At 43.7% G+C, this 27,738-nt stretch overlaps 1 protein-coding gene across 2 annotated transcripts in view; it reads right to left on the bottom strand.

The window, feature by feature from the left end:
• ANXA13 (annexin A13) overlaps window positions 1-27,069 on the bottom strand; it is a 42,966-nt gene extending 15,897 nt beyond the window's left edge. The window contains exons 1-4 of one of the 2 annotated variants that reach the window (XM_033126734.1): window positions 26,943-27,069; window positions 25,686-25,811; window positions 8,578-8,653; window positions 1,892-1,986 (exon numbers count right to left, since the gene is read on the bottom strand). In XM_033126734.1, coding sequence (XP_032982625.1) covers window positions 1,892-1,986; window positions 8,578-8,653; window positions 25,686-25,811; window positions 26,943-26,957 — 312 coding nt within the window. In that variant the 5' untranslated portion in view covers window positions 26,958-27,069. The remainder of the gene's footprint in view (window positions 1-1,891; window positions 1,987-8,577; window positions 8,654-25,685; window positions 25,812-26,942) is intronic. The other variant, XM_033126735.1, reaches the window with a different exon arrangement.
• Between the last annotated feature and the right edge of the window lie 669 nt (window positions 27,070-27,738).

The following is a 27,738-nucleotide window of genomic DNA, read 5'->3' on the forward strand; positions in this document are numbered from 1 at the left end:
AGTCTTGGGCAAACCAGATGTGTAGTCACTTTGGTTATCTTGCTAAATCCTGAGAGGGACACTTAGTAGCCGTCTGGATTGTCAGATCGGCTGTCGGGGTATCACAGGGCTTGTGTTCTAGTCATCCTTATTTTATTTAATAATGCCACATCCACACAACTTTTATTATAGCATATTATTATAATTGTTCTACTTTATTATTAGTTATTGTTGTTCATCTCTTCCTGGGCCTCATTTATAAATTAAACTTTATCATAGTTATGTATGTATAGGAAGAAGCATGGTATATATAGGGTTTGGTGCTACCCCTGGTTTCAGGCATCCACTGGGGGTCTTGGAATGTGTCCTCTGCGGCTAAAGAAGGATGACTGCATGTAAAACTGCTGCGTCCTCTTACAAGCTACAAGCATGAAAACAAATCCTGTGTGTTTACATTCTGTTTGGACACAGAAGCTGGCTCAGGATGGCTCCGCTCCAGTACTGGTTTTCCTGCTAACTTAGCTGGGTCACCTTGGGATGGGTATTCTCTTTGGAGCTCAGTTGACTGGGGACTTAGATTTGTTTGTTTCTAACATCTTCTAGCTTTGTGATGTTGTGATTCTAGGTCGCCTCTCTGACAGTCTTGGCCCCCTGGAAAACAGCTGAGAACTGGAAAGTGTGCCAGTGGTCAGCAGACGTTGGCATTGCAGTTTAGTGCTGGAGCATGCCCACTTTATCTTTAGCAGAGCCCCGAAGCCCTTACTTCCAACCCAGTTACTCTTATTTCACACTGAAGTTGGAGCAGCCTGTATCTGACTTTCCATATTGCTAGGGTAGAAGTAGACATGGCACTGGAGAGGCTGCTACAGGAAGGCATACTGATGTGGGTGAAAGTTCATCATTCAATTCAGTTCAGTTCAATTCAATTCAAGTCAATTCAAGTCAATGCAGCTGAACTGAAGATCCACTTATTTTCATCAATGTCATCAATGAATGACTGACAAACCTGACTGTGAAGAGAGAAACAGAACTATTAAAGCACGGCCATCCGGGCCACATGCCGTGTAAATCAATAGCTCTTCTCATGGCAACTGGTTCTCGAGGAGTGAACACTGGCCCTGCAGTCAGATGACGTGGATTTGAGTGCTGGTTCATTTTCTTACTACGTGTGCGATTTTGCATAAGTCATATAAATGGGATGACCTCTACATTTCCTCTTTGTAAAATGGAAACTTTTATACCTTGCACAGCTTCCCTTTACTGGTGTGTGCTGGCATTATCCTACTTGATCCTACCTGAGAATGGAGGTAAATTATCATTTTCATTCTATATGTGAGGAAACAGAGGCCTGAAGAGAGGGATGCCTGCTCGATGTCCAATAAATACGAAAATCCATCTCTATGTCTATTTACATATAGAGTGATTGAAACTGTAAAGGTTTTATAAATACGGATTAGAATACAGCACAATAACTAACACTCATTTTGCATACTGCTCATGTTAATGACATTAAGGACGGAGTAAATTGTGTTCACTATAAAGAATATATTATTCTTGAAGACAGTTGAAGAAATGAAGAATTCGTATATACGGACCCGCCTGTGAAAACTGATTTTCAAATCACAGGCCTATCTGTAAGTTAATATGCGGAATTAGTCCAAATGAGTGGAAAAAAGGGACTAATAGAAAAATGAAGTCAATTTGAAAAAAAAATGAGTATTGATTCTACAGGCTATTAAGTTCGCAGGCAATTTCAGGTTTTCTGAAGTTTTAAATAGCTGTCCCATTTTTTCCTCTTGGGCTAACTCAGTAAAGCTGTAACGATTGTCTCCACTGCCTGGGGAAACATAGAGGAAGCAGAGACCATCGAGACAAAGGCTGCATGCCTGCTTGCCAGGACCCTTGGAATCACCTTGCCGTATGTTGCCTTGTACTTTTGCTTTATTTGTTGCCTCTCATTCGATGTCCTGCTTGATAAGATTTCAATGATGGTCGCTTCATCGGTTCCTAAAGTGCAGGAGAAAGAAACAAAGTAAGATGAGTGACCAAGAAAAAAGAGGGAGGTTTTATTTTCGTCAAGTCTGAGGAAGCCAAGATGGCAGTCAGCGGCTAAATGGACCCTTTAATGTCTTGGGGTGAACTGTATGCTTTTCAGTCACTTGACAAATATCCACGGAGGCCTCACATTGCATGAAGCACAGTGTTGGGCATTGGGATGGCAAGACAAAGGAGGATGGCCGGTTCCTTAATTTCACACCTGGGCATATACTCAAGAGAAATGAGAACAAATGTCCACACAAAACTTGTACAGAAATGTTCATTGCAGCATCATTCATAACCGTGAAAAGGTGGAAACAACCTGAATGTCCATCAATGGATAAAGGATAAACAAAATGTGATATATCCATCCAATGGAACATTACTTGGCCGGAAAAAAAGGAATGCCACGACATGAATGAACCTTGAAAACATTATGTTAAGTGAAAGAAGCCAATCACAGACAACCACATATTAAATGCGTGCATTCATATCAAAGTCCAGGATAGGGCAATATACAGAGACAGACAGTAGGTCTGTGGCTGGGGACGGGGTGGGTAGGGGAATGACAGCCAAGGAGTAGGAAGTTTCTTTTTGAGGTGACACAAATGTTTTAAATTGACTATGGTGATAGACTCTTCACTTAGTCTCAAGGATGAGTTCCACCTTTACAATTTTGGGAATACCTAGTCGTTTGATTCCAGTTGGAGAAACAGAACATTCTAGGATGAGCTCACTTGTAAAAGTAGCAGGGGTTAATTGTCTGCCTCATTCTGGTTCAGTTCCAACACCATTATTTATGTCATTCCTCTTGATTTCCTCCTGCAGCTTCACCTACGTAACGTGTATCCAATTACTTCCTCTGTGATATTGTTATTATTTTTTTTTAATTTATGAGTGCCAGAAATCTCACCTCAAAAGGGATTTCTTTTTCTCATACAAATCTCTTGAATTCGCCCCTTCCTTGCCAAGTGAGTTGCTCCTTCCTGGGGTCTCAGGGAGCCTCCCCTACATCTCAGGCCTGGACACTTACCATTGTCATCCCGGCAAGGAGACTTCCTGCCTCCCAGGTGGCCCATTCTGTGTTGTGCCCAGCCAGGAATTTGGGGCTCCTTCCTGGCTCCCTCTTTTCCCTCACGCCACATCCAATTAGTCACCATGAAAACCCCACGAATTCACCTCCTTAGTATCTCTCAGATCACCCAGTTCTCTCCATCCTCACCTCTGTCACATCACTCAGCAGAACTACTGATCCCCACGCAGGGTTCCTGCCTTCTCTCACCTTTTCCAATCAGCATTCACTGTCCCCAGAATGACCCTGATGAACAGACCGGCCTGCTCACTCCTCTGCTTCAAACCTACAATATAGGCGCCTTCAAATCCAGAATAAAGTCTCCATTCTTTACGGGGGAACATATAAAGCCTTTTGGATTACTTCCTACCTGCCTCTCAAAGTCTTGTCCCTCCCCACTCACCCTCTCCCAGACCCTCTTCCCATCAACTCTATGAATGACTTGCAGCATCTAGAACAAGAAATACTTTCTTCCTTACCTATGGGTCTTGGCATGGGCTGTTCCCTCTACCTGGAATACCCTTATCTTTGATCCTCACTTTCACTCCCACTCTTCCTTTAGTACTTAACTCACTGGACTATTCTGGGATGGATGTGGCACTTCTGCCTCTGTGACCCTCACATGACCTGTTCTCCTTCTCCTTCCTGTCGTGCCACGTTGCAAGTTCCATGGGACAAGGGGTTTTGCTCACTACTTTATTCACATAGAAGTCTCTCAATATTTATCCAATGACTTGCTGAATGAATGAATGTTTAAATGCATGAATACATATATGAATGAATGATTGAATGAAGAAGTTTGCACTGCATTATGACCGAATCTTGTCTTTGCATTGATGCAAGCTGCATGTGCTACTCAGGTGGGCTGTATGTAGCAGAGACAAATAGGAAACCCTCTGCCATAGGACACCCTCTGATGCCGTAGTCAAGTCACATCTGGATAATTCAGGAAAACCAACTTAAAGTTAAAACAAAAAAAAAACAATGTTTTTTAGACTTTTCTTCCTGGAATGCTTTAAAAAGAGAGACGAAAGAGCAAAGCAGTCCCTGGGATAGCTCAGCAGCAGCCGGGAGGTGGGGGAGGGGGCAGCGTGGAACTAACTAGATTTCCCTCAAGCCCTTTGAGCTCAGGTCTCAGGTTTTTCCTGAGAGCCGTTCACAGCACCCAACCAAGCAGCGATTTACTGAACAGTGACCTCATGTTACATTTCACAATATGCGTGTCATATAAGCAGTCTGTGCTGCTGAACAATTTCCTGTAAACATTTATGATGGTTTGAGGCACCGGGGCCAGTCCCCAGTGGTTCTGGGAAAGGCTTTTTAAAACATGAGAACAGAAGGAAGCTCAGCCCTGACTGTGCATGGGACGCTGTCGAGTAATCACACAGCAGAGGTCAACATGGGGTGACCATGAGCCTTGGGAGGGCTGCAGGCCTCCTGGCTTTTGCTTTCCCAGCAATTTTCTGGGCAGATACCGAGCTGAGTTTCAGCAGGATGGAGGGTGCCCTCCACTTCACACCAGGGGCCACGTGCTGCAGGAGGGATCCACGCTGTGAACTAGGGGAAGGGGCTCAGCTTTCTTCAGAGGCTCCCAACGCCAGCCACAGCCTGCCTCACTGAGCCCGGGGGCTGCAGCCCCATTTCTGGTGTCCAAGGGCTCGTCTCTTCTGCTAGCACCATTGAACTTCCCAGTCCCCTAGTTTCTCCTTTGGAAATGGAGGTGCATAGATGAAGTAACGAATGAGGGAGACTTTTGCCTGCGTGGGAGGGTCATTATTTTCCACTTGCCCACTGTATTAGTTTCCTGAGGCGGCTGTAATTACCACGAACTGGGTGGCTTAAAACAACAGCCATTTATTCCCTCATAATTCCGGAGGCTAGAAGTCTGAAATCATGGTGTCAGCAGGGCCACACTCCCCCCAGAGGCTGGGGGTGGAATCTGTTCATTGCTTCTTCCGTCTTTTGGAGGCTACCTGCAATCCTTAGCATTCTTTGGTTTGTCTGCATCACTCCCGTCTCTGCCTGTCTTCTCATGGCCGCTTCCTGTGTGTCTTCTCTTCTAAGGAAACTTGTCAATGGATTTAGGGACCACCCAGGTAATCTAGGATGATCTCATCTCAAGATCCTTAATTACATCTGCAAGGACCCTTTTCCCAAATAAGGTGACATCACAGGTTCCAGGGGTACATATTTGGGGGGGCACCATTCAACCTGGTATCCCCTAAGCTATGGAGAACAAAGACTGTTCAGGGTGGGCCCACTCACTGCTCATACGGATCTAATGAGCCTTGTGGGGAGTTTGAATCCGAGCACATTGTTCAAGAGGAGGTTAGCATATAGTTCTTAAGGCCAGGGGAATGCTGGGCCCTGTGCTGCCTGCTTTATCCTCAGCACCTCCCTGTGAGGAGACATTATTAGCCCCATTTTGCAGATGAGAATACTGAGGTCATGGCAGCAGTAAGAGGCAGAGCAGCAGGTCAAACCCAGGCCGGAGGTTCATTTTCGTACATGGGGAGCGGAAAGAGCCCTGGGCTCAGGGTCATGAGGTCTGAGTTCCAGGCCTGGCTCTGTTCCTGTGTGGCTTGAGCAGCATGGCTTAGTCTCTGTGGATCTCAGAGGCATCAGACCTTGCTCCCCAAGGACCTGCAGCATCAGCATCCCCTGGGAACTTATCTCAGAAACCACTCAGAACCACACACACAGAGCCTGCCTACTGACCATACCTGCTGATGACTCAAATGCACAGTAATGTTTGAGATGCTGTGGACTAGATAACCTCCAAGGCAGCTTTTCTCTCTAAGAGTCTGTTTCTGTGTTTCTGTGAGGGAGGATGACAAACATCCTTTTACGTATCAGAGAGGATAATTGATGTTGGAGTCCTTGCATTCTCTTCAGAGGGGCCCTGAGAAGGAAGGCCTGACAAAGAGAGTCAGCTTTGGGGGGAGGGTAGAGGGCTGCTATGGGTTAACCAAGACCCAGACCAGGAAGGTACTTACACAGAACCCAGGAAAGCAGGGTCACCAAAGAAACAGCAAAGGAATCTGTAAGTTTCATGTTACTATTTGGAAAAATCACATACTGTTTTATGGGATAGCAGTCATATTATTTTGAATTCTGTAGGTAGGTGAGTGGGTGGAAAGTATACATAATCTTTTGGAGTATGGGACTTCTAGACCCACTCTGCCCAATGCAGTGGATACATGCAGCTGCGGAGGACTTGATGTGTGGCTCGTCCAAGTTGAAATGTTCTATAAGTGCAGAGTACATATATTTTGAAGACTTAATGTGTGGCGGGGAAGGGATGTCAAATACCTCGTTAATTGTTGTATGGATTGTCTGTTGAAATGATATTTTTGACACAGTATTAAATTAACTAAAGCATACTATTAAAATTAATTTCACCTGCTTTTTTTTTTTTTTTTAAGTTCGGTTTCTCAAAAATTTAGTGACCCAGATGGCTCACCTTTGTGGCTATTGGACAGCATGGCCCTAGACAACCTTTCCAGCCCTGGAAGAGATGGTGTATCACTGAGGTGGGTGCATAGTCTCGCTGACTACTTTTGCCAATGTTAAAGTTTTGCTTTGGCTTGCATTTATTAGGAGTGGTTGGAATTCTAGCCCTTCAACCAAATAAAGCTTTCGAAGATGGCGCTCGTTGCTGATCGCCCGCCTTCATTTCGTAACTCTTCGGCCTTGAGCAAATATTTAACCTCTGAGCCTCAGCATTCTCCTCTGTGAAGTCGTTATAATATCACTTCTCAGGGTTGTGGGGAGGATTCCACGAGATGATGTGCCTCCAGGACCCAGGGTAGCCCTTGGCACGCAGAAGGTGCTGTGCAAGAGTGTAACCAGCACGAGAATGGTCCCACCTTGGGGCCACATCCAAAAGCAGGGAGAGGACACTGCACGACTTTGCCATTCAGTAGGTGCTCCACCTGTGCTTACTGACCTGAACTTGCATGGTGGCTGAGAACGCGGGCGTTTATCCTTAACTGCACCTGAATCATTCCTACACCCACTGCAGCTCTAGCGCCAACCCACATCCAGGTGTCAGGACTTCACTCGAGAGGCAGTGAGGAAGCACACCTGTGAGGCTGGCTCCGCCACTCTGCAAAAGTCAGAACTATAAACATCCCACCACTTCCTGTTAAAAATGTCTCCAGACAGCTGTTGTCCACATACAAGATTAACCAGGCCAGGATATGAACAAGGAACAGCTTCTCTCTGCTGAGCTTTCCACTGATGCCCCCAAACCAAGCAATCTAGTTATCATTCTTCATTTTCAGTGTTCTCTCTCTCTCTCTCTCTCTCTCTCTCTCTCTCTCTCTCTCTCTCTCTCTGGTTTTTTCAAGAATACTTATTGTGTAGAAATCCCTTCTACCACTTCCCTTCCTGGTCTTCTCCAACCCGACTCCCTTGGGATTTCTCCAACATTTCTTGGGCAATGGCAGACTATTCTATACTAGACAGTTCCTTATATTGAAGCAAAATAGTCTTATTAGATTTCCACCATGAATCCCACTCCTTTCCTCTGGAGTCACACAAAGAATTTATGACTGTATTTATTCTACCACAACACCCATTCCTAGGAAAGTAAACCTCCACGAATTTACTTCCAAGTGAAAATCTAGAACTTGTTTTTACAAAACGTTATGCCAAGTGAAAGAAGCCAGACACAAAAGGTCATATATTGTATGATTCTCTTTATAGGAAATGTCCAGAATAGGCAGATCTATAGAGATAGACAGTAGATCAGTGATTGCCCTTGACTGGTGGGAGGTGGGATTTCTTTTGGGGGTGATGAACATGTTCTGGAATTAGTGATGATGGTTACATGAATATATTATAAGTCTCACACTCCGGGATGCAAACCTTCGTTCATCAGTGACCTCCTTGGGTCCCAGAGCCTCTCTCTTCATGGTCTTATTCCTAGATGCTGTCTCCCTTGTCCCATCTTGTTCCTGGAGTTACCTTACTCCTGATCTGTTGCTTAGTCTCTGATTCTTGCCATGCGCTTACTTAACCTTAGGCCTGGATATAAACAGCTTCTCCCGTTTTGACCTTTGATTCTTGACCTTGACCACAGTTTTATGTTCACTTGGTCACCTTCTAGATGCAGCTCCAAGATCCCTAATCCAGTTCTCATCAGACCTGATTCCCACCACCTCCCATGAAAGGGATCAGAAAGGTTTAGATGATATTAGGATTGCAGGAACTATACTTCTCGTGAAGTCTCTTTTAGCTCCAGGTCAAATTAAATGTCATAATATCCAATTTCTGACTCTTATAATGAATTCTGAAAAGCAATAGAATTCAATTATAACTGTGGGATCTTCTAGACAGAGAACCTTAGACATAATCAACTTGGATTAGTTTGGAAGACGCAAGCTAACTGGGAGGTCATCTTCCTAAGATCATGGGAAAATTAGATATGAGATCAAATTTAATCAATGTCAAAAGTAAGTTTACAAACCAAATATCTTTCATACCCATTCCTTTGCAGGCTTTGTTCAGACTTTTGACATCTCCATCCACGTCAAAACCCTGATGTCTTCTCTGTTTGGCCTAGAGAAAATAATTGAAAATGTGAATGGACGATAATAGGAATCCTTAGATTATCTCAGCCTGAAATTGGTGGCTGGTTGTGAAACCAAGCAGTCATCCGACTGAGGGCCCAGCTGCCACTTTACACGTGGCTTCATGTGCAGATCAGCTGGGGAAGCTCCGGCCCCAGAGAAATGGCTGGTACTCCTTGGAGCCAGCTGGCTTTGGGCGACCACGGAGAATGGATCCCTCTGTTTTCAAGGACAATCAGCCCGGCCAACTCTGAGATGAGCAATTTTCACATCAACCCTCGCTTTGCGGGAGTGTCTCTGAAACCTAGAGTAATACAGAGTAATACAGTGGGCCGATGTCCTGGAATGCTGGTTCTCCCCTTTTGCCGTGAGATGCAAGTATGTCTAGGAAATAGGTGTTGACCGCCAGATGCTGAGGGTTCTAGGATCTTATTACAGATCCATTTGGTGACCTGGGGCTGAAGCTTTGGGATTCACGCAATGAAAGGCATAATATTTAGTTTGCCAGACATACCATGTAGACCAGCAACAGCACAGTTACTGGTTTTTACTACTCCGTGGGGAGAGAAAGTTCTGTTTATATAATAAGCCAATGTTTCACGTACCTCAGTGATTGGCATAACACATGCGTTAATTTGTCCACAGCTACCTAAGTCAATATTACTATTATTATTTGCTTATTATTTTTCTTTCAACTAGCCTGCTTTTCTTTTACTTAAAGTTATTTTTAAAAAGAAATTTTCTATTAGCACGAAAACGGAAAACCAGCATCAGTTGCCTAAACAAAATAGAAACATGAACATAAATGCATCGCTATAAAAAAAAGTAAAGATGTGAGGTTAATTGCAGTTTTGTAACTAGTAGCTTCGATCACGCCCTGCATTTTCTCAGTTCTGTGTCTTTCCTCATAGAGATTCTCTCTGATGATGTGTGTCACTTATTTCCTTCATTGAAGGATGGTTTAAGTGCTACAGTCTACACCACCCAATTCCCTTCTTCCTCCTTTCATTTCCTTTAGCAACTGTTGGGAATGAATAGTAAACCACGTAAGGCAGAGTGGACATCTTGCATTTATCTGCCTAGCATCCCTATTACTTTGGGGGACGTCCCCTTCCCCCATTTCACGTGGTCTTATTGGGACTGTTAGTCAAGAGGCTTGAGCCCCTTTATCCTGCCTCTGGGTGGGCACATATCCCATCACTCTGGCAATAGTGGCTGGTTCAGGAATGGGGATGTAATCCAAGCAGAATCATTAGTCTTTTCCTTGGTTGACATACAGCTGTTGAGAGAAATACGTCTCTCCCCACTGGGCTTGCTAAGCTGAGAGAGTATGGATTTAGGGCTGTTGTTGGCCATGCTGTGTGTCTACTACACGAAGGGAGCATGAGTTCAGAATGAAGCAAAGCAGAGACAAAAAGAGTGGAGGGAGAGAGAGAGAGAGGGAGAGAGAGAGAGAGAGAGAGAGAGAGACAGCAGTGCCTGTATCCTTGCACTTGCCAATTTCATTAACAAACCGCCACTTTCTCTTAAGTTAATTGCAAGTTGGTTGTCTGCCCTTGCAATCAAACGTGTCCCGACTAATATCCAGGGACTGGAGGAGGGCTGGCATCTAGAGCTTGGTTAATGGAGAATCATGTAATCCTAGAGCCAAAGGGATCTGCAGGGCCACCTATCACTCCCACTGCCTTTTGTAATGTGGGTGCACGGCCCATCTTGAAGTATCAGTTGTAGAAATAAGTCAGGAGGGGACTTAACATCTGTTGAGCACCTGCCACGTGCCAGGCAGTTTCTTCATTGACAGACTTTTTATTATTAACAGGGGAGAGTAGGCATTAGTAGCCGACTTTGCAGATAAGGCAAGCTGGGTTCAGACAGGTTCGGGAATTTGTCTGAGGCCTTGTGGGATGCAGGGATGCTCCCAGCTCAGTGTACCTTTTAGGGCCAGTGCACCATCCTGCTTCCTACTCTAACACTGGCTGGGGTCTTTGTGTTCAACAGAGGATCGCCGGGTCCCATTTTGCTTTCCAAACATTTTGTGGGGTACAAGAAACCTATCTGATGCTTCCGAAGGCTTATTGGCAGGACGAGCAACATAATTTGTGGGGCTCAGAGCAAAATGAAAATGTAGGGCTTCTTGTTCAAAACTGAATAAGAATTTCACATGGTGACATCAGGGCATGAAACCAAGAGCAAGGCCTGTCTGAGCGTGGGGTACCATGCAACAGCACAGGCTGCAGGCTTACGAAGCCCGCCTCGTGTTTTTATCAGATTCTGGAAGGTGTGGTTCTCTGAGTGTGGGAGTGTGGAAAATAATCTCAAAGGGGTAACTGATGTCTTTGTTTTTCATTAGAAGTATTACGGAAGGTAGGGGAAGGGAGGTGGATGGACCCAGAGCAGAAATCTCCTATTAACAGGCTGATTCATAAACCGTTCTGTATGTCATTTCATCCTTATCGGTGCAGAGACTTTGGTGGGACACTTATTACCTGTCCCACTTCACAAGTGATACATTAAAGCAGGGACACAGGGTTCTGTGAATGGCTGAACTTATGGGCTATGCCCTGTCTGAGATCCCTGGCTGAGGGGCAAAGGGGCTGGAGTCCAGCTGGGGTTACTCTTGCCAAGCCCTGTGCTGGCAGCCCTGCTTCTCCCCCAGAGGGACACTTTTTTTTTTTTTTTGCATTTGCATTTGCACAAAGATACTGCCAGGGCTTGCAGACATGTTTAAGATCACCTGGAGAGGCAATGGCTGAATGGGAGCCAGGGCTAGAACCAGGACACCCTGACTTAGATATGAAATGACATTCCTGTCCCTCATCCCTCACTGTTTTCCTAAGTGGTTCTATGACAAAATGTCACAATGTTTACAGAAGTGGAGGGATGGGAAAGAACGCTCTGAGCATGCCAGTGTGTTTATCCTGGACTGAAGAAGGAGTGGCATTTGGTCCAAAGTAACAGTGGTATCTGGGGGGTTGGGGAGTGGCTGCTGCAGTGGAAGAGTAGTGAGCCTCCTGTTAAGAATGAAGGTGATATTGAGACTTAGGTTTTTTTTTTTTGCTTAACAAATGATGTGGCATAAATGTCCATATCAGATACACCACTATCAGCAGGATAAACTCACCATCCCCTGAATCCTTCCAGGAACCACTGTTAGCCATATTGGTTATCTTTCCTGAGCTGAAGAGAATTTGGTCTTGTTCCTCATAACCGCAAGGTATTTGCTATTGGAGTGAAGGAATCATGTGATGTGATTTTAAAAAAGCGAAAAAGAAAAGAGTCTGTTTGGAATTTTCCCCTCTGTGTAGCTGGGACTGCCCCCACAATGGACACATTCATCAGTGACTCCCAGTGTTGATGCACCAGTTGTCCTTGGATTGTTCAGATGAGCTGGGTAACGAACCTTTCTGGAATGTACACGGAGCGGACATTCCACATCCATTGTTCATTGTTATCAGTTGGGCAGCTGACTTTAGGGTCTTGAGCCTGTTTGCCAATCAGGAGATTTCGTTGTTTTTTTTTGAAACCTGAGACCTCGGAGTAGAACTTCCACCTAAAGCAAGTCTGAAGGAATGCGAGTCAGACACCAAATGTGCAGGGGTGCAGGGGACTCCAGGATGGGGACAGAAATGTTTGTGAGAGTTTTCGCGAATTACACGGATATTCCACTTGCTTTTAACTACAAGGCGTGATGAATTTGTTTGTCTGTTTGCTTTTTAACAGGATTCGCGCTGACACTCAGGAGACACATAAAAAAGACAAAATGTTAGAGGCTAATAAAAATGATTGCAGCAGTCTGGGCTTTCAGCCCACATGAATCCCAGTTTCAATGTGGTTCTGCCCTTTAGCAGCCGTGTGAACACGGACCATTAACCTCTAGCCACTGTTTTTTCATCTGTAAAATGGGGGCAATGTCTGCCTTGGAAGATTGGAGGCTTCCATGAGACAGTATTTCAAGTGTCAGAGATGTAGAGGAGCCACAGAAATGGTAGTCCTCCCTCTGCTTCTTGGGCCACCTCTTGGATTTTTGTCTTATAGTGATATTTAGATTTTCAATTCTGTATATTTTGGTTTACCATGTTGAGAGAGAGAAAGGGAGAGAGAGAGAGAGAATGAGAGAGAGAGAGAGAGAGAGAGAGAGAGAGAGAGAGAGAGAGAGAGAGAGAGATCTTCCAATATCTGGAATGGTGCTATATATCTCCAATATAGACAGCATCGTGTTTATAATGTTTATAATAGGTGGCCATTGAGGATATAATAGTCAAGTTTAAGAACAGGGCTTTCTAGTCAGACTGTATTTAAATACCAGCGTGACTGCTTATTCCTCGTGTGACCTTGGGCAAGTTTGGGAACCTCTCTGTGCTGTGGTTTCCTTATGGCAAAATGTGGCAGACAATAGTGCCTACCTCGTAGGTCTCTTATGAGAATTTAAATGAAGTCATTCATGCAAAGCATCTAACATGAAGCCTGGCAGAGAGCATGTGCATCGTAAATGTAAACCATATTTGTTGAAGGCAAAACAGCAATGAACTTTCCAGAATATTTTAAACATTTTTCTACTTGAGAGGTTTTCATCTTGTCAGTCTAAAGATTGGTCTAAAGACCAATCTTTCATTGATCACCTGTAATCCGAAGCTAGAGTTCCAGGCATGGATTGCACACAGGGCAGTTAAGTGATTAATAATTCAGGATGTGGAGTCTGGGTGACTCAGGATGACACCCCAACGCCACACTTTGTTAACTTGTCTATTTGACAAGGGTGATAATTCACACCTCAGGGAGTGTGACATGCAGCCCTACTTGCCATCATGCCAGAGTGTCAAGCTCAAAATGGACCCAAATACTATTAACTCCACAAAAGGCCCTACCAGTTGTAGGAATAACCTAGGAACATTCAGTCTTGGTTTTCTTCTTTCTAGCATGTTGACATATCACTTCTCTGTGTCTCTATGTTCCTGCCTCTAAAACAAGGAAATGAATGATCCGTTTTTCTGGAGGGAGGAAGCATAGAAACAAACTGAGATGGGATGAGGCGGAGAATCAGTGTCAGTCCCCTGGACAGAAAGAATGCTGAAAACACCCCCTCTGTGAAATGACTAGGGGACGTGCCAGCATCTGTACATGGACGGCCCAGAAGAAAGGTCAGCTCTTGTATGAAGTTCTGATATCCTCAGCCGGAAGGGCCAGAATAGAGAAACTGACACCTAACCAAAAGCTTCTGTCCCAGTGTAATTGAAGGAAGCCTTAACTCTTATGATCTAAAGGGAACATTTAGAGACAATCTTCCTCCAGCTGGCAGCAAACTCTGGGGATGGAGTTCGTGAAAAGGTTAGCTGAAGGGTATGGTTTGCAAATTGGTTGCTTTGTATATTGTATAGGAACCAGGATTTCCCAGGACCCAGCCTTAAGTATACACATATTTAAGTACACTCCTACTTGTCAATCTTGGTGACCTGATCTTCTATTTGGATAGCATGAAGACTGGAAAATAAAAATATACTATCTCGTGAGAGACACGTGAAGAGGTTAAAAAGCAATAGATGGCCGGCACATTAGACTCTCCTCAGAATGGTTCTTCCTTCTTTCCCTGCTTCCTCTCCTCCCTTCTCTTTTCCCCCTTCCTTCTTCCCTTTTCTCCTTCTTCCTCCCCCATTTTCTCCCTCCCCTGCCCTCAACAGACCAGTATTGCAGATCTTTTGTGTGACACCACTACCCCAGGTAACGGGGACGCAATGATGAAACTCAGTCCTCGTCCCCAGGGAAATAAACATGAAAAAAAAAAACCAGATAAAATGAAAATTGTGTTAGGGTATGGTAAGCACATCGGGTATAAATAGCTCAGAGGAGGAAGAGGGATTTTTATGGAGAAGTTGACATTTTTGCTGACTCTTGAAAGATATGTAGGAGTTAGGCAAGCAAAAAAGAAAAAAAAAAGAGGAAGAGGAGAGGTAGCAATGGGGGAAGGACCACCAGGGAGAGACTACAGCTGGGTGTTTTCTGGGTCTGTGTGTTTATTATGACCTGTCACTGTGCCACTGCAGAGCAAACATGATTGATCTAAACGAGACATACTGACACGGTGGGGACTTGGGAGTGAGACCTCCGGTGTTTAATTCTGCTTTGCCCCTCGCTGGTTATATGATACTGAGCAAGCTGACCCATCTCTCTGAGCCTTTGCTGTCTGTCTTGAAAGTGGAGACAGACATACTCGTGGGTAGTGTGAGGTTTGGATGCAGTCGTGTTCGGGACACAGTAGCACGTGCCAGATGAGAACAAGCACTCTGCTAGTGGCACGTAGGAGGTGGGACGCTCCATGACATAGGATGTAAGGGTCAGTTGTAAACGCCGAAGTATTATCAAAATGTAATGGGAGTGGCATTTTGATTGTTTGCTCTTTCCAATGCAGTTGCCCAGAAGCCCTGGCGTGCTGCAGTCTGCTCAGTAAATATTTGAAAGTGGTTGCTTGGTATCCGGGCTCTGAGGAAGTGCTGGGGAGCAGAGGACACAGGTCTCGTTGTGCCCAGACCCACAGAGGGCTGCTGTTTGAGCTGACCTGAAATCAAGAGGAGGCTGAGGAGATCAAAAATGAGGGCCCGAAGTAAAACCAGATGCTGGCCTGCGTTGATTAAGCAGGAGAAAAATGGAGGCAGGTGAGGGTGGGGTTGGGGAGAGGCTTGGACACCCCTGAATTCTCCTCAGTGTAAGCAATGACCATCACCACTGCTAGTGAGCGGTACCTGGAGCCACAGTGTTGGCAATTTGGGCTAACCTTGATTTGTATAGATTTTAAGATCATTATAGAGTTGGGGAAACTGAGGTCCAGATTGGGAAAGAGACTTCTTTGTGGTTACATGGGTATCCCCTTCCCAAGATATCTACGCGTGATGCCCTTTCTCTCCTTATCCTTTCTAAGTCTCTATTGTCCCATCTGAAAGATGGTTATAAGAGTACCTTCGTCTTGTGGGTTGTTATAAGGCTTTGTATCAGAAGTAGTTGGCAGGGTGCTTGGCACGTGGCGACTACTCAATGTCATTTTTATTATTTCCTTCCACCTTGACCTGATTCTTAAGGAGTGCTGAATGAGCCCCTGACATAGTACTTTGTGCAGCACCTTTAAAGTAACTGATTACATACTTCAGTTTTAAATCAGACGCCATTTTATACTTATCAATAAATAGTAGCAGGAGCTAAGAGTTTAAGAGAAATTTATGGGAGGAACACTTAAAATTGCAAATGACAGCAAAATATACGGCACTTACTATGTGTCAGACACTGGTGCAAACAATTTACATATAATAACTCATTTAATCCTCACAACAACCATATGAGGTAGGTATTATTACCTCTTATTTTGCAGATGAGACAAACCAAGACTCAGAGAAGTTAATAATTTGCCCAAGGTCACACAGCTAGAAAGTGATGGAATTCAAACCTACATAATCTGGATCCAGAAACTCTGCTATTGATCAATATTTTTTTTGTCCCTGTCAAAAAATAATTGTATTACTATTATTTTTTAATTTAAGGGTAGAAAAACTCAGTTCAACTCTAAAATGCTGGTCTTTTACAGAAACACCAGTTGAGACCTGCTACTTGTCTTCTGACCAGGGAAGCCAGGGACCCTTGGCATAGCCACGGGATCAATAAATGTCCTTGATGATGAGACAATAGGAAGTGAAGCTAAAAAAATGAAGGCCAGGTACCAGTATTTGCAAGGCAAAGCAAACAGCCTCTCCCGTGGGTGAAGTGGGGATATAGGACAGGCATTACTGTCAAAGTCTGCTCCCAATATTCCTTCTGAGTCAAATGGAATCACCTTTTCTGCTTCTCGTCTGTAAACTTGGACTAGTTCCTGCCCTACCCTGCAGAATCTCAGGAAGATGAAACAAGTCAGTGTGATTCATTGAGGCATTTATCACTATTGTCAGCATATGGAAACCACCTAAGTGTCCATCAACAGATGAATAGATTAAAAAAAGATACAGTATATAATATAGATCATTCTGAATCCAGATTGTGTAGGTTTCAATTCCATACTAGGTGTGTGAAGGTCATACTGAAGTCTGAAGTTTGAGAAACATTTAAGGTACCCAATCCCCTCATTTTACAGATCAGCTGAGGCCTGGTTGTTAAGTCATGTTCCCAGGGTCATCTACTTGCTTATGGAAAAACCTAAACTCTCTCGCAGGATAATATGTTTTTTTTTTAACTTCTAACTGATCGCTTAGTATTTGTATTTTGAAACCAGTTAGTACGAATGCAAAGTACTGTACTATTAAAGTTCATGAATTCAGAGCCAGAAAATATCCTGGTGACATTTACACAGACATGTTTAGTAGACATTGATGGGCAATTTGAAACAGAACAGATGGGCTAGTCACATCTTTAAACATGAATCTCGGGGTGATTGGTGGTATATTGTTTCATTAAGTTGATTGTTTCTTGGGCATAGTTTCCTTGGGAAAATAAATTTCAGAAAAAGTCTTGCTTTTTTTGGTTTTAAATCAAAAGCCAAAAGCCACTTAAATGCTTGTCAGAGAAAAAGTAAAACTACTAAATAGACTATATATATATCAGTGTACTTATTTGGGTATGTTTAAGCACAGTGTCATTCTTACAAGAATATTTGGTATTTTACCATGTAGTTGTTGCTCCATTGACTGATGGCAAAGTCGATCCCCTCCCTTCTTAGATACTATTTGTTCCCTTGGGCCCCCTTTAGAAGTCTGTTCATCAAGGAGGTAGACCAGATAGCTGGGAAAGTGTATTAGGAGGGCTGAGCTCTGTTCCGCCTTAGAAGGGTGCTGAGAAGGCACAAACCTGTTTGCTGCTATTGATCCATCCTTGCAGAGATGCAATTTTAAAATTAATTCATGTATGAATTAAGTATTGGCGGTCAGTCTAAATGGGTAGGAATACTTGCATCATTTGGCAAATAAGGCTGAAAATAGACAAAACATCCACTTGGATCAGATCTCAATATATTTCCTTACATATGCTGACTGTGTATTATGAAAATGGAGTGAAACTTTTTAGATTCAAAAAATGACCTTACTTCTAAATCTGGGATTATTTATGTGGTTGGCATTTTCAGAACAACGTTTAATGAAGATTGGTGGATAGTTCGGTCATTTTCCAGCAAGAGAAACGTTCTCAGGCTATGCTCTTCGGGTTACATCTGCCGACGTGCTGTTTACCAATCAAAGGTAAAAACAGGATTGGGCAGGAGCAAGGAGACCTGACCTTAAGACTCCTCAACATCTAGTGCCCTCAGGTGGTGGGCGTGTTGTTCCTGAAGTTACTAATATACTCAGAAGTGCAAACAATGTGGCTGGCCTGTCATGCTCTGAGCTCTGATATAGGGACACTGACTGGCGCAGCCCTTTGGGGGCTGCAGCCAAACAGAGGAGAGGTGAACAAAGTGACTTGTGACTGTTTCAGTCCATGACTTCCCAGGTGAGCGCTGCTTATGCAGGCAGGCCAATCGGCAGCTCAGCCGCCTCATTACTGGGTGTTTTCATAGGAAAGGCCTTTTTACTCTGGCCATCAGAAGTTAGTACGGGGCTAACAGCTTTTGGGGGGCAAACTGCTGCCTGTCAGCTGCTGATGTCACCAACAGGAGGACAAGGGTCAATCTTTAAGATGAGTTGGCTTTTACCCTGTGATAAGAGAGCCAATCAGTGTGAGGGAATGCCGGGACCAGAGGGGCAGGAATGCATGGTTGCTGATAGAAATTCAACCAGGTAAAGACATTTTGGGGACAACTCCTATGGGGACATAACCTCATTTTCCCATCTAAGGTCTGTGTCTAATGAAGTGTTTCTCAACCAACGAGGAGCAATTTAGCTTCCCTGGGGACATTTGGCAATGTCTAGAGACATTTTTGGTTGTCATAAATAGGGGAGTGCTACTGGTATCTAGTTATAGAGGCCAGGGATTCTGCTAAACATCCTACAAGGCACAGAATAGTCCCTCACAACAAAGAATGATCTGGCCCCAAATGTCAGTAGTGCCAAGATCTAATGTGCTAAGGGTCTACAGCCCTGGCCTAATGGTGGTAATAATTCTGTCAACACATTATTTTAAAAGGTGTTGAGAAGACCGAGCTTCTCCTGGTAAATGGCACATAGATGTGGATTAAAGAAAGGTCCCCAGTCACACAGAGCAAATTGCAGTGATTACCGAAAAAGGAAGATTAGAAGTCGACCATGATGTCTTTCCTTCTTTGGTTTTTAAATTTTGTTTCGGAGTAACTCAGATGACAAATCTCAAAGATGAGTGCAGAGATAAGGTAACTAGAAAGAAGAATTTGAGTTCCAGTCGGTCCAAAGGGGAGAAGCCTGTCATCACCCCTGCTTCTTTGTCTGCATTGCATTTGGTGCAGACATCACAGCCTCAAGTGGCAGCTTCAGCTGGCTCATCCTCAGGGGCCCTGTAGTACAGTGTTGGGCTGGAGAACTCAGAGTTTCTTTTAGAGGCAGAATAGCGTGCATTATTGTCTGGAAACAAGATTTTGTGTCCTGGGGAAAATGACTGCTTTGAGGTTGTCCACAGATTGTTTGGGGAGTTAGAGACCCCTGAAGAGTGTTAAACCTCCAGATATCCAATTACTGCTGTGTTGCATTAACAAAAGTGAACGTGGAAGACAGCGTGGTTGTGGGGAGATGATGGCTATTTCTCAACCATGAAAAAAACCATGCCTTCAAGACTTATGAAAAATGAAGCACTTTTCTCATTAGAAAAGAATTATCCATTTCCTTCTTCTATTGCCAAAGGCTGGGTTTTTTTTTTTTTTTGCCAATTCAATGAGAGTATGAACTTGGGATTCATTGCTTGCGGGAAAAAAAGAAACTAGTATACTCTGAGATCCTCAAGAGTCAATGATAAGTGAGCAGATGGAATTGAATAAAGAAAATATTGGGGGCTGAACTGGGTGGCCATTGCAGCATCAAATGGTGCTGCGTAGTGGGGACATAACCAATAGTGTGAACAAGTTCTGATTCACTGAAATGGAAACAAGGTGAAATAGCTCAATTTGCTTTGAGCAAATTTCTGTCTCAGTCAGAATCAAAGCAATGAATGTTATTCTTTCCCCTGGTAAGAGAGTTTAACTATGCATTGGATCGAAACCTATTCATTATTAAATTTTTATCTTCCTTTTCATTCCCACCACAGCTATCCAAACCCCCATCACCGGAAGGGGATTTGGATCATTTCACTGCCTTTTCATCTGATCTTCAAGTCTTTATGCTCTTCCTATTTCAGTCCATCCAACAGTAGCAGCAGCAGTAACAGTCGTAATATTCATAAGAAGAATTGTGATAAGAAAGCAATAATGATAAAGCAATATCCCCCACCCCGAAGGAAAAGTAAGGCCAAACTTGGCCACAGTGATAGTCCAAGGAGTAGGAACATGACCCAAGCCAATCAGAATTTTCCCTGACATTTTATATGTAGATGCCTAGAGAAGGAAACTCTTGTCTTCGAGGTTGTTAATCTATGTGGGGCCATAGAATTTTCTGTGGAGCGGAACCATCTGTGGCCATGCCTCCCTCTTCTCATCAGCTCCTTTTACCACCCACAGGAAAGGCTCATTTTCAGTGGGAGAGAATGAGGGCAACACATAGAAAGAAGGGGAGAGAGAGAGAGAGAGAGCAGCCCTGGGGATGAGTCATGGCACTTGGTCTAGGGATGGGCTTTTGACGAATTCTGGCCAATGAGATAGAAAGGGATGTCTGCTGGGACTTTCCAAAAAGATTTTCCTCACTGACAGGGGTGTGTGTGGTACATGAGGAGAAAGGCACTTTTTCCTCTCTCCTCTTCTTTTGTGCTTGTGACCCTATCATGTGAGATCATTCATTTGAATGCATGACTGTTATCTCACACCTGTGAAGGGAGACATTGCCAGCACATCCAGTGTGGCAGAATGGAAAGGCAGACAGAGCCTGGGTCCTTCATGAACTGCTGAACCAACACTGGAATCCCCTCCCTTTAGACTTCCTGTTAGAGTTGACGATTAAATGTCTTTGTTATTTAAGCTGCTGTTAGTGCAGTAGTTTGCTATTTGTAATCCAACACATGCTCTCTTAAAAACAAAGCAAACAAAAGCGACTGAGTTCATACCTCCCAAATTACCTCAAGCCCAGATCCAGCTTCTTGCTAGGCATTACACCCAGGTGTACCACCGAGATCTTGGACTGAACTCATGCTCTCACTTTGCAAACCTCCACTTTGCAAACCTCCACTCTGCTTTATTCCACCGTCCTCACCACCATCCACCTGGGCGCACAACCTGGGAGTCACTCGAGTCTGTGTTGTCCCTCATCTGCCACATCCAATTAGTCAGCAAGTCATGTTGATTTGACCATTCAGCCTGCCTTCTCCAATTCCATTATCATTGTTTTGCTTGGGGACAGAGGTTCCTCCTCGTCTTTCTCCAGGGCCACTGCCTCCCAAGGGCTTTCCTTGCCTTTTGTCGTGTATCTCTTGAAATCTTTCTCCACCGGCTTCCAGCACGGTCCATCCCAAAGGGCAGCTCTGACTTTTTCATTCCCTTGTCTGAGATCCATGAAGCCTTCCCAATTGCCTGAGGTGGTGGTTCTAAAGTGTGGCCTCTCATTTCATCTGCACAGAATTATTCCCTCCACCGTCTAATTTCTGAGCTTTGTTACGATGGATACATTTCTATTAGTGCATCTGTCACACATTATTTTAATTATGTATTTGTTTGCCTCCGTTGCTGACTGTGGTCTTGGAATCTTATTCCTCCTTTTATCTACAGAGCCTCAAATAGTACCTGCCTCATGGTAGTTTGCAAAATGGACTGCAAAGATGGAATGGGGTTTCCTTCCTCTAGGCTGGCGGAGGGACCCCTCTCCCTGCCTTTTCCCTTGTGCAGCTCTAGGATGAGAGGTGGGAGAGGGCAGCCTGGGGCAGGGTGGAGGGGGGAGCAGAATGGGGCAGTTCTCTGGGTTGCATTTGGTGTAAGAAGCCTGGGGAGGAGGGCACAGCACTGAGTAGCCTTTAAATGCCATCATCATTTAAGGCTGACAGGTAGGCTGACTCATCGTCAAAGCTGGGGCACAGCTCTAGCCTAGACCTGTGAGAGGCTTTTGCTTCCACATTGCTTCTCAAATTTGAGGGAACATCAGAGTCACCTGGAGGGCTTGTTCGGTTGTAGATTGCTGGGCCCTACTCCTAGAATTTCTGATTCCACAGATCTGGGGTGGGGCCCAATAATTTGCATTTTCCTAATGAGAGCCTAGATTATACCAGTGATGCTGATCTGGCGGCCACATTTGGGAATCATTGCACTGGAAGAATACGTGATATTAGACCCATGGTTCTCAACTTTGCATACGTTAGAATCACTTGGGGAGTTTTGTACAATCCAGCTGTCAGGACCTTACCTACACATATGGTGTTGGGGTGTGACTGGACGTAGGGATTTGGACTCCAAGGGAGCAGAACATTGGTTTAAGGCTCATTTAGAAAATGTAATGAATCGATGAATTCATCAAACTTTTATTGAGCATTATCTATGTGCCAGGCATTACGTCAGTAATGGGTACGCAAAGATGAACAAGACACAGTCCTACCCTCAGAGAGCCATGACGGCAGCTGTATAAACAGTTCTAAAACCACGTGAGAGAGGAATGATGGTGTTATACACGGAGTATGATGGAAGCACTAAGGAAGAGCATCTAGTCCAGCTTAGGGGAGATGGAGGAAGCGCAGGATGGGGACAGAGAGGAGATGAAGAATGACCCACTTCAGTAGTTTCAGAAATCCCAAGAGTTTAGCTTTTAGGTGTAATATGAGCCTTTCTTGAACCCAACGCATAGTGTGAAGAACTTCTACCTAAATCCAAATCCATGCTTCACCTCTTACTAGATGTACAACCTTGGACCAATTACCTAACCTCTCTTTGCCTCACTCCCCCCTTTTTTAAAACGGGAATAATAACAGTAATCTCCCTCATGGAATTGTTGGGAGGACTAACTGCCACCACATACGTGGAGTGTTTGGTAGCGTGAAGGGTTCAGACATCATGGACCACGGCCCACGCCCTCAGAACAGCTCAGAACAGCTCATGCCCTCAGGACAGTCTAGTAAGCACCTGATAACCATCAGTCATTATTACCATCCTTTCAGAAGGCCCCCTTTGAACCTGCAGTCTGGCCCATCATCCCTGGGAGTTTTGGTTCTTGTCGCTGTGTGGTGGAGCAGACAAGCCAGCGTGCCTTGGGATGCGTTAGGTCCCATCCCCTCCCCTACACTGAGTGACCCCAGGCTCCTACGGCTTTAGAGTTCTTGGGTCGGCTTTTCAGTTTGCATATTCTTCCTTCTGTCAGTGTATTTGTCCTTGGCAGTCTTTTTTTCCACCTCTTTAAAATCACTGTTTTTCATTTACCATAGACAAGAAACCCCTAAAGCCAAGATGGTATAACTGTGTCTAACCCACAGCCAGACTTCGAATGGGAAGCCAGTATTTAAATAAAGAAGGTATGCTTTAGTGCCTGTCATGTTTCAACATCATCCTTTTCATTTCCTCGTACACTCAGGGTGGTGTTCTAAAGGACTCACTTTCTGGGATAAAAGATTTCCTGACAGGAGAAGTATGATTGCCTGGTATAGGCCGGTTTCTGCTTGGGGTTCACTATATTTCTTTGGGTTTGGGGGTCACAGTTGAATGCACACTCTCAATTAACACCATACCTACTTTTATACCAAATTCCCAGTCACATTTTGACCTGCCTCCAGAGCCTCCTTCTTTTCTCAGGAATCCGGACCTATTTCCCTCTCGTCATGTGGCTTCCAGGTGTTCCTGTCCACCTTCATCCGAGCTCCCCTGGTGTTCACCTGCCATAAGTCCCAAACTGCTCTCCCTTTTAGACAATATTTATGTTGGCTGAAGGTTGGCACAAGGAAGTCATAAATGTGGCATATGCACAAACACCATGGCGGCTCGCTGAGCAGATGTTCTCACATTTACGCATTGGTTTTCATTTGTGGGCACTCACAATGATAGCTGCTTTCGTGGGCACTGTGCTGATCTGTTCTTGTGAGGATGGTGGCACGCTCCAGTTCAGTGTTACTGGCCCAGGCCAACCACCGCAACAATTAATTCAGACTCTCTGGGGATGGGACTCAGGCATCAGTGGTTTTTAGAATACCCCAGGTGATTCCAATGTGTTGCTAGTTGAGGACTCGTCCCCTAATCCCGTGTTCCCAGACTTTAACGTGCGTAAGAACCATTGAGGGTCTTATTAAAATGGAGGTCAGTTCAGGGGTTCTGGGGGGGGCCTGAGATTCTGCATTTCTGACAAGCACCCAGGCAACGCCGACGCTGGCACTAGTCTAAGGTCCACACTTTGAGTAACAAGGCTGTAGTCCTGTCTAATTCCTGTTCATCAGCCTTGAAAATAATTTTCCAGAACTCACAAGTCTTCTTAAGTTTGTGATTATTTTCCCCACATTTATCACTAGGTCCCGTATATTTTGCTCCCTCTCTATTACTCTGCCAATACCCAACAGCCATACTCCTAAGGCAAAGTCATCTCATTATTGACCTCAATACTCTCTTTTCCACAGGACTCATACAGTAGAATAGACAGTCATCTAGCTAAGCCTGAGCAGAGTTTTCAGTGGATCTTATTTTTCTGTCTATGCACAAAGCTCACTGAGCACAAAGACATGTTTTCCAGGCTAAGCAGACTCTTTGAACATTATGTAATTTAGCAGATGATAATAACCCAGTGTCTTCGGTTATTACTGCTCCAAATAGGCTAGTCACAAACACTAGGTCTTCAGTTCAAAAAAATCATTCATGATGACAAAAGGATTGGGGGAAAGCACAAAGCAAAAAAAGTAATTTTCAGTTTTCAGAATTGGCTAGGATTCCATATTACAGTACCTTGGAAAATGTGATTTCCTGGCCAAGACTCAATTGGCTTTAGAGCACTGTTTGCCAAATAGTTATCTGTGGACCCTGGTCTGTGGACATATTCTTGGGGATTCAAAACTTTCCTAGAAGGCTTTTAAAATAGTGTAGGTAATGCTGATAATAAAAACTAACATAAAGACATTGGATAATCGGGATGACCAAGAGCTAGCATATGATGTCAGCGCCTGCATTTGTGTATCTATTTATGATACTGTATGCCAAATAGTCATATTTTAATTGTTGCAGGCTAATGATAAAAGAACAAAGAACTGAGGGAGGTTTAATATAAAAATCATGCATTTTAGCCAAGAGAAGGCCCAGTTGTATTACAGGGAGTCTTACAAACAAACGTTTCATAGCAGTGTGGATGGAGAAACATGATAGGAGAACTAAGAGGTCATGTCATGTTTTAGACATACAGCAACTCAGAAGAAATCATACCAATCAGGATGATTTTTACATTGTGCGTTACCATTTAACCTCAGCAAAGTAACATTGTCTATTACACAAAATCAATAACATACATTTACACATCCTCGACTTGTATCTTAACTAGTATTTAATTTCATAAATGTGTTTTGTTGTGTAGTTGCTTCAAAACTCCAAGCGTTGTAGTTTTAAGTTTGTACCTATTCAAGTCACTTTCTAATGGAAATAATTTAAGTCATTACTGGGACAATTTTTTTTTTTTTGTCCTTTAAAAAGGTTTTGCATTTACTTATTTAGAAACACAGTCTTAGCACGTGTTCATTCCTTGGGCACATGTTAAATTCCATTAGTATTTTCAAAAATGTCATAATGGCCATAGTGTAACATCATGCTGTCCATTTTAAGACACTGGTAAGGGGACACTGTTAGGGAACGTAAGCTCAGTCCCTAGGTACATTTTCATATTAGCTGCAAATATTGGAGCAAATATTTTCCGGGGAATATTTTCCCTGCATGGAAGTAATGCGTGATGACATTTTCAGGCTAGAGGATTGTGAAAGGTTCAATATAACGTCATTGGAGAATAACACGGGGTCCATGAAAGAGCCTGATCGTATGTATGACTTAGAGGGGGAAAAGAAGTGCTTACAGGCTGATGGGTCTCGGGCTGTCCACTCCCTGACAGGCGGCTGAGAGGCTGCACGGCTGTCGCGGAGTGTTGGCTGTCCCCTTTGGGCAACTGTTGACTGCCTCCTGACAGGGAGTAAGACTGGCTCTGAGGATTCAGAAGAGAAACATATAAAAACACTCGACCACTCACAAAATTCAGCTGCCCCACCCGGTTGACTTTCAAGGGATGAAATGCAGGGGTAAATGCTTGTTCCTGAGCTCCTCTGCATCTATCAGAAGTATTTTAAAGTAGGTTTCAGTTTCTCTGAAAGATACTCTGAATGGAAGGCTCATGATCTTGGTTAGTATAAAAATGTTACTTACAGATGGCTTAAAAAAATAAAACCTCTCCAAGGAAGAGATATGTAGGTTTGCAACCCTCTGAGTGCAAGTTCAATTTATACCAAAGGAAAAAAAAAACATATAAACAAAGATACACCTTTCAGAAAATTTTGGAGTTTTATTCTCTTTGCTCCTAGTGTACACACAATAAATCATTCTTGCACTGGGAATCTATAGTAGGTGCAAAAAAACCTTAATAAAATTCTTATTGCAACAGCTTCAGCCATGCATTTTCCAATGTAAAACATCAAGATTTAACTCTGACCTGCCTTGTGCATAGTTGATTCCAAATGGTAGCATTTTAGTCCATTTTTAGTCATTAATAGTTTATAGACATGCACTTCACATGAGCCTAGACATTGCAGAAGAAAAATAAAATATTTGATCCAGTCCATGAGTATGGAAAATATCTGGATGTTTGATGCTTAAATAATACTGGAATACTGAAAGATGAAAATCTTTCAATCCAAGTTACATGGTGTTGTAGGAATATTTTTATCTTGGTTTACTGATATTTGCGACAAGAACCTGTTGCCTCCATAAAACTCTGATGGGCAGAGTCTATGAAGTTTTGTGCAACTTTGCTACAAACGAACAGCTTTAGTCATACATTCACACATACATATTCACCATTTGTATCCCTGCAAGGCACTATCTACTCCCTTATTTTAAACACTTCTCTTTAGCCCCTCCTAAGAGATTTTTCACTAACGGAGAAAATAGATATTCCCAGTGCATTTTAAAAGCACGGTATGCTGTTGTGAAAACCAAAATAAGAGGTGATCACAATGATAAAGTATAAAAGTATCAATCATGATTTCACAGTTTAAATTTCTCCACATGTAACCAAATTAAAACTTTGTTCATTTGATTCCCCAAAGCAATAAATACTTACATTACGATTGCCCATTTTCGGTTTTTAGAGATAGTTGTTCTGTATTTCATTAAGCGATCAGCTCTCAAAGGCCAAGTTTATAATGGTTTTCCCAGGACATAGTATCTCTAGAGTTTAATCAGTAACTTTGGCATTGAATTTGAATACATTGTTGGGGATGGGTAGGGAGTGGTCATAGCTACAAATGAGCTTAACCTGTCTAGCTGCCTTGGCAGGCCATCTTTTAAAATAAGATATTTATTAATAAATCAAGTATAGGCTTTTTAAGTTGACTAACTTATTTTTTAAAAGAATAACTTATTCACAACTGAAGGGCTGAACCTGTCTCACTTCTGGGTTATTGAAAGAGCTATTCGTTTTTTTTTTTTTTCAAAGATTTTATTGGGGAAGGGGGACAGGATTTTATTGGGGAACAGTGTGTACTTCCAGGACTTTTTTTTCCAAGTCAAGTTGTTGTCCTTTCAATCTTAGTTGTGGAGGGTGCTGTTCAGCTTCAAGTTGTTGTCCTTTCGAGTTGTGCCCTGTGGAGGGCGCAGCTCAGCTCCAGGTCCAGTTGCCATTGTTAGTTGCAGGAGGCACAGCCCACCATCCCTTGCGGGAGTCAGCAACCTTGTGGTTGAGAGCCCGCGTTCCAACCAACTGAACCATCCAGCAGGCAGCTCAGCTCAAGGTGCCATGTTCAATCTTACTTGCAGGGCGTAGAGCCCACCATCCATTGCGGGACTCAAGGAATTGAACTGGCAACCTTGTGGTTGAGAGCCCACTGGCCCATGTGGGGATCGAAGGGGTAGCCTTC

This window comes from Rhinolophus ferrumequinum, chromosome 14 (genome assembly GCF_004115265.2).
Source record: "Rhinolophus ferrumequinum isolate MPI-CBG mRhiFer1 chromosome 14, mRhiFer1_v1.p, whole genome shotgun sequence".
Lineage (NCBI taxonomy): Eukaryota > Metazoa > Chordata > Mammalia > Chiroptera > Rhinolophidae > Rhinolophus > Rhinolophus ferrumequinum.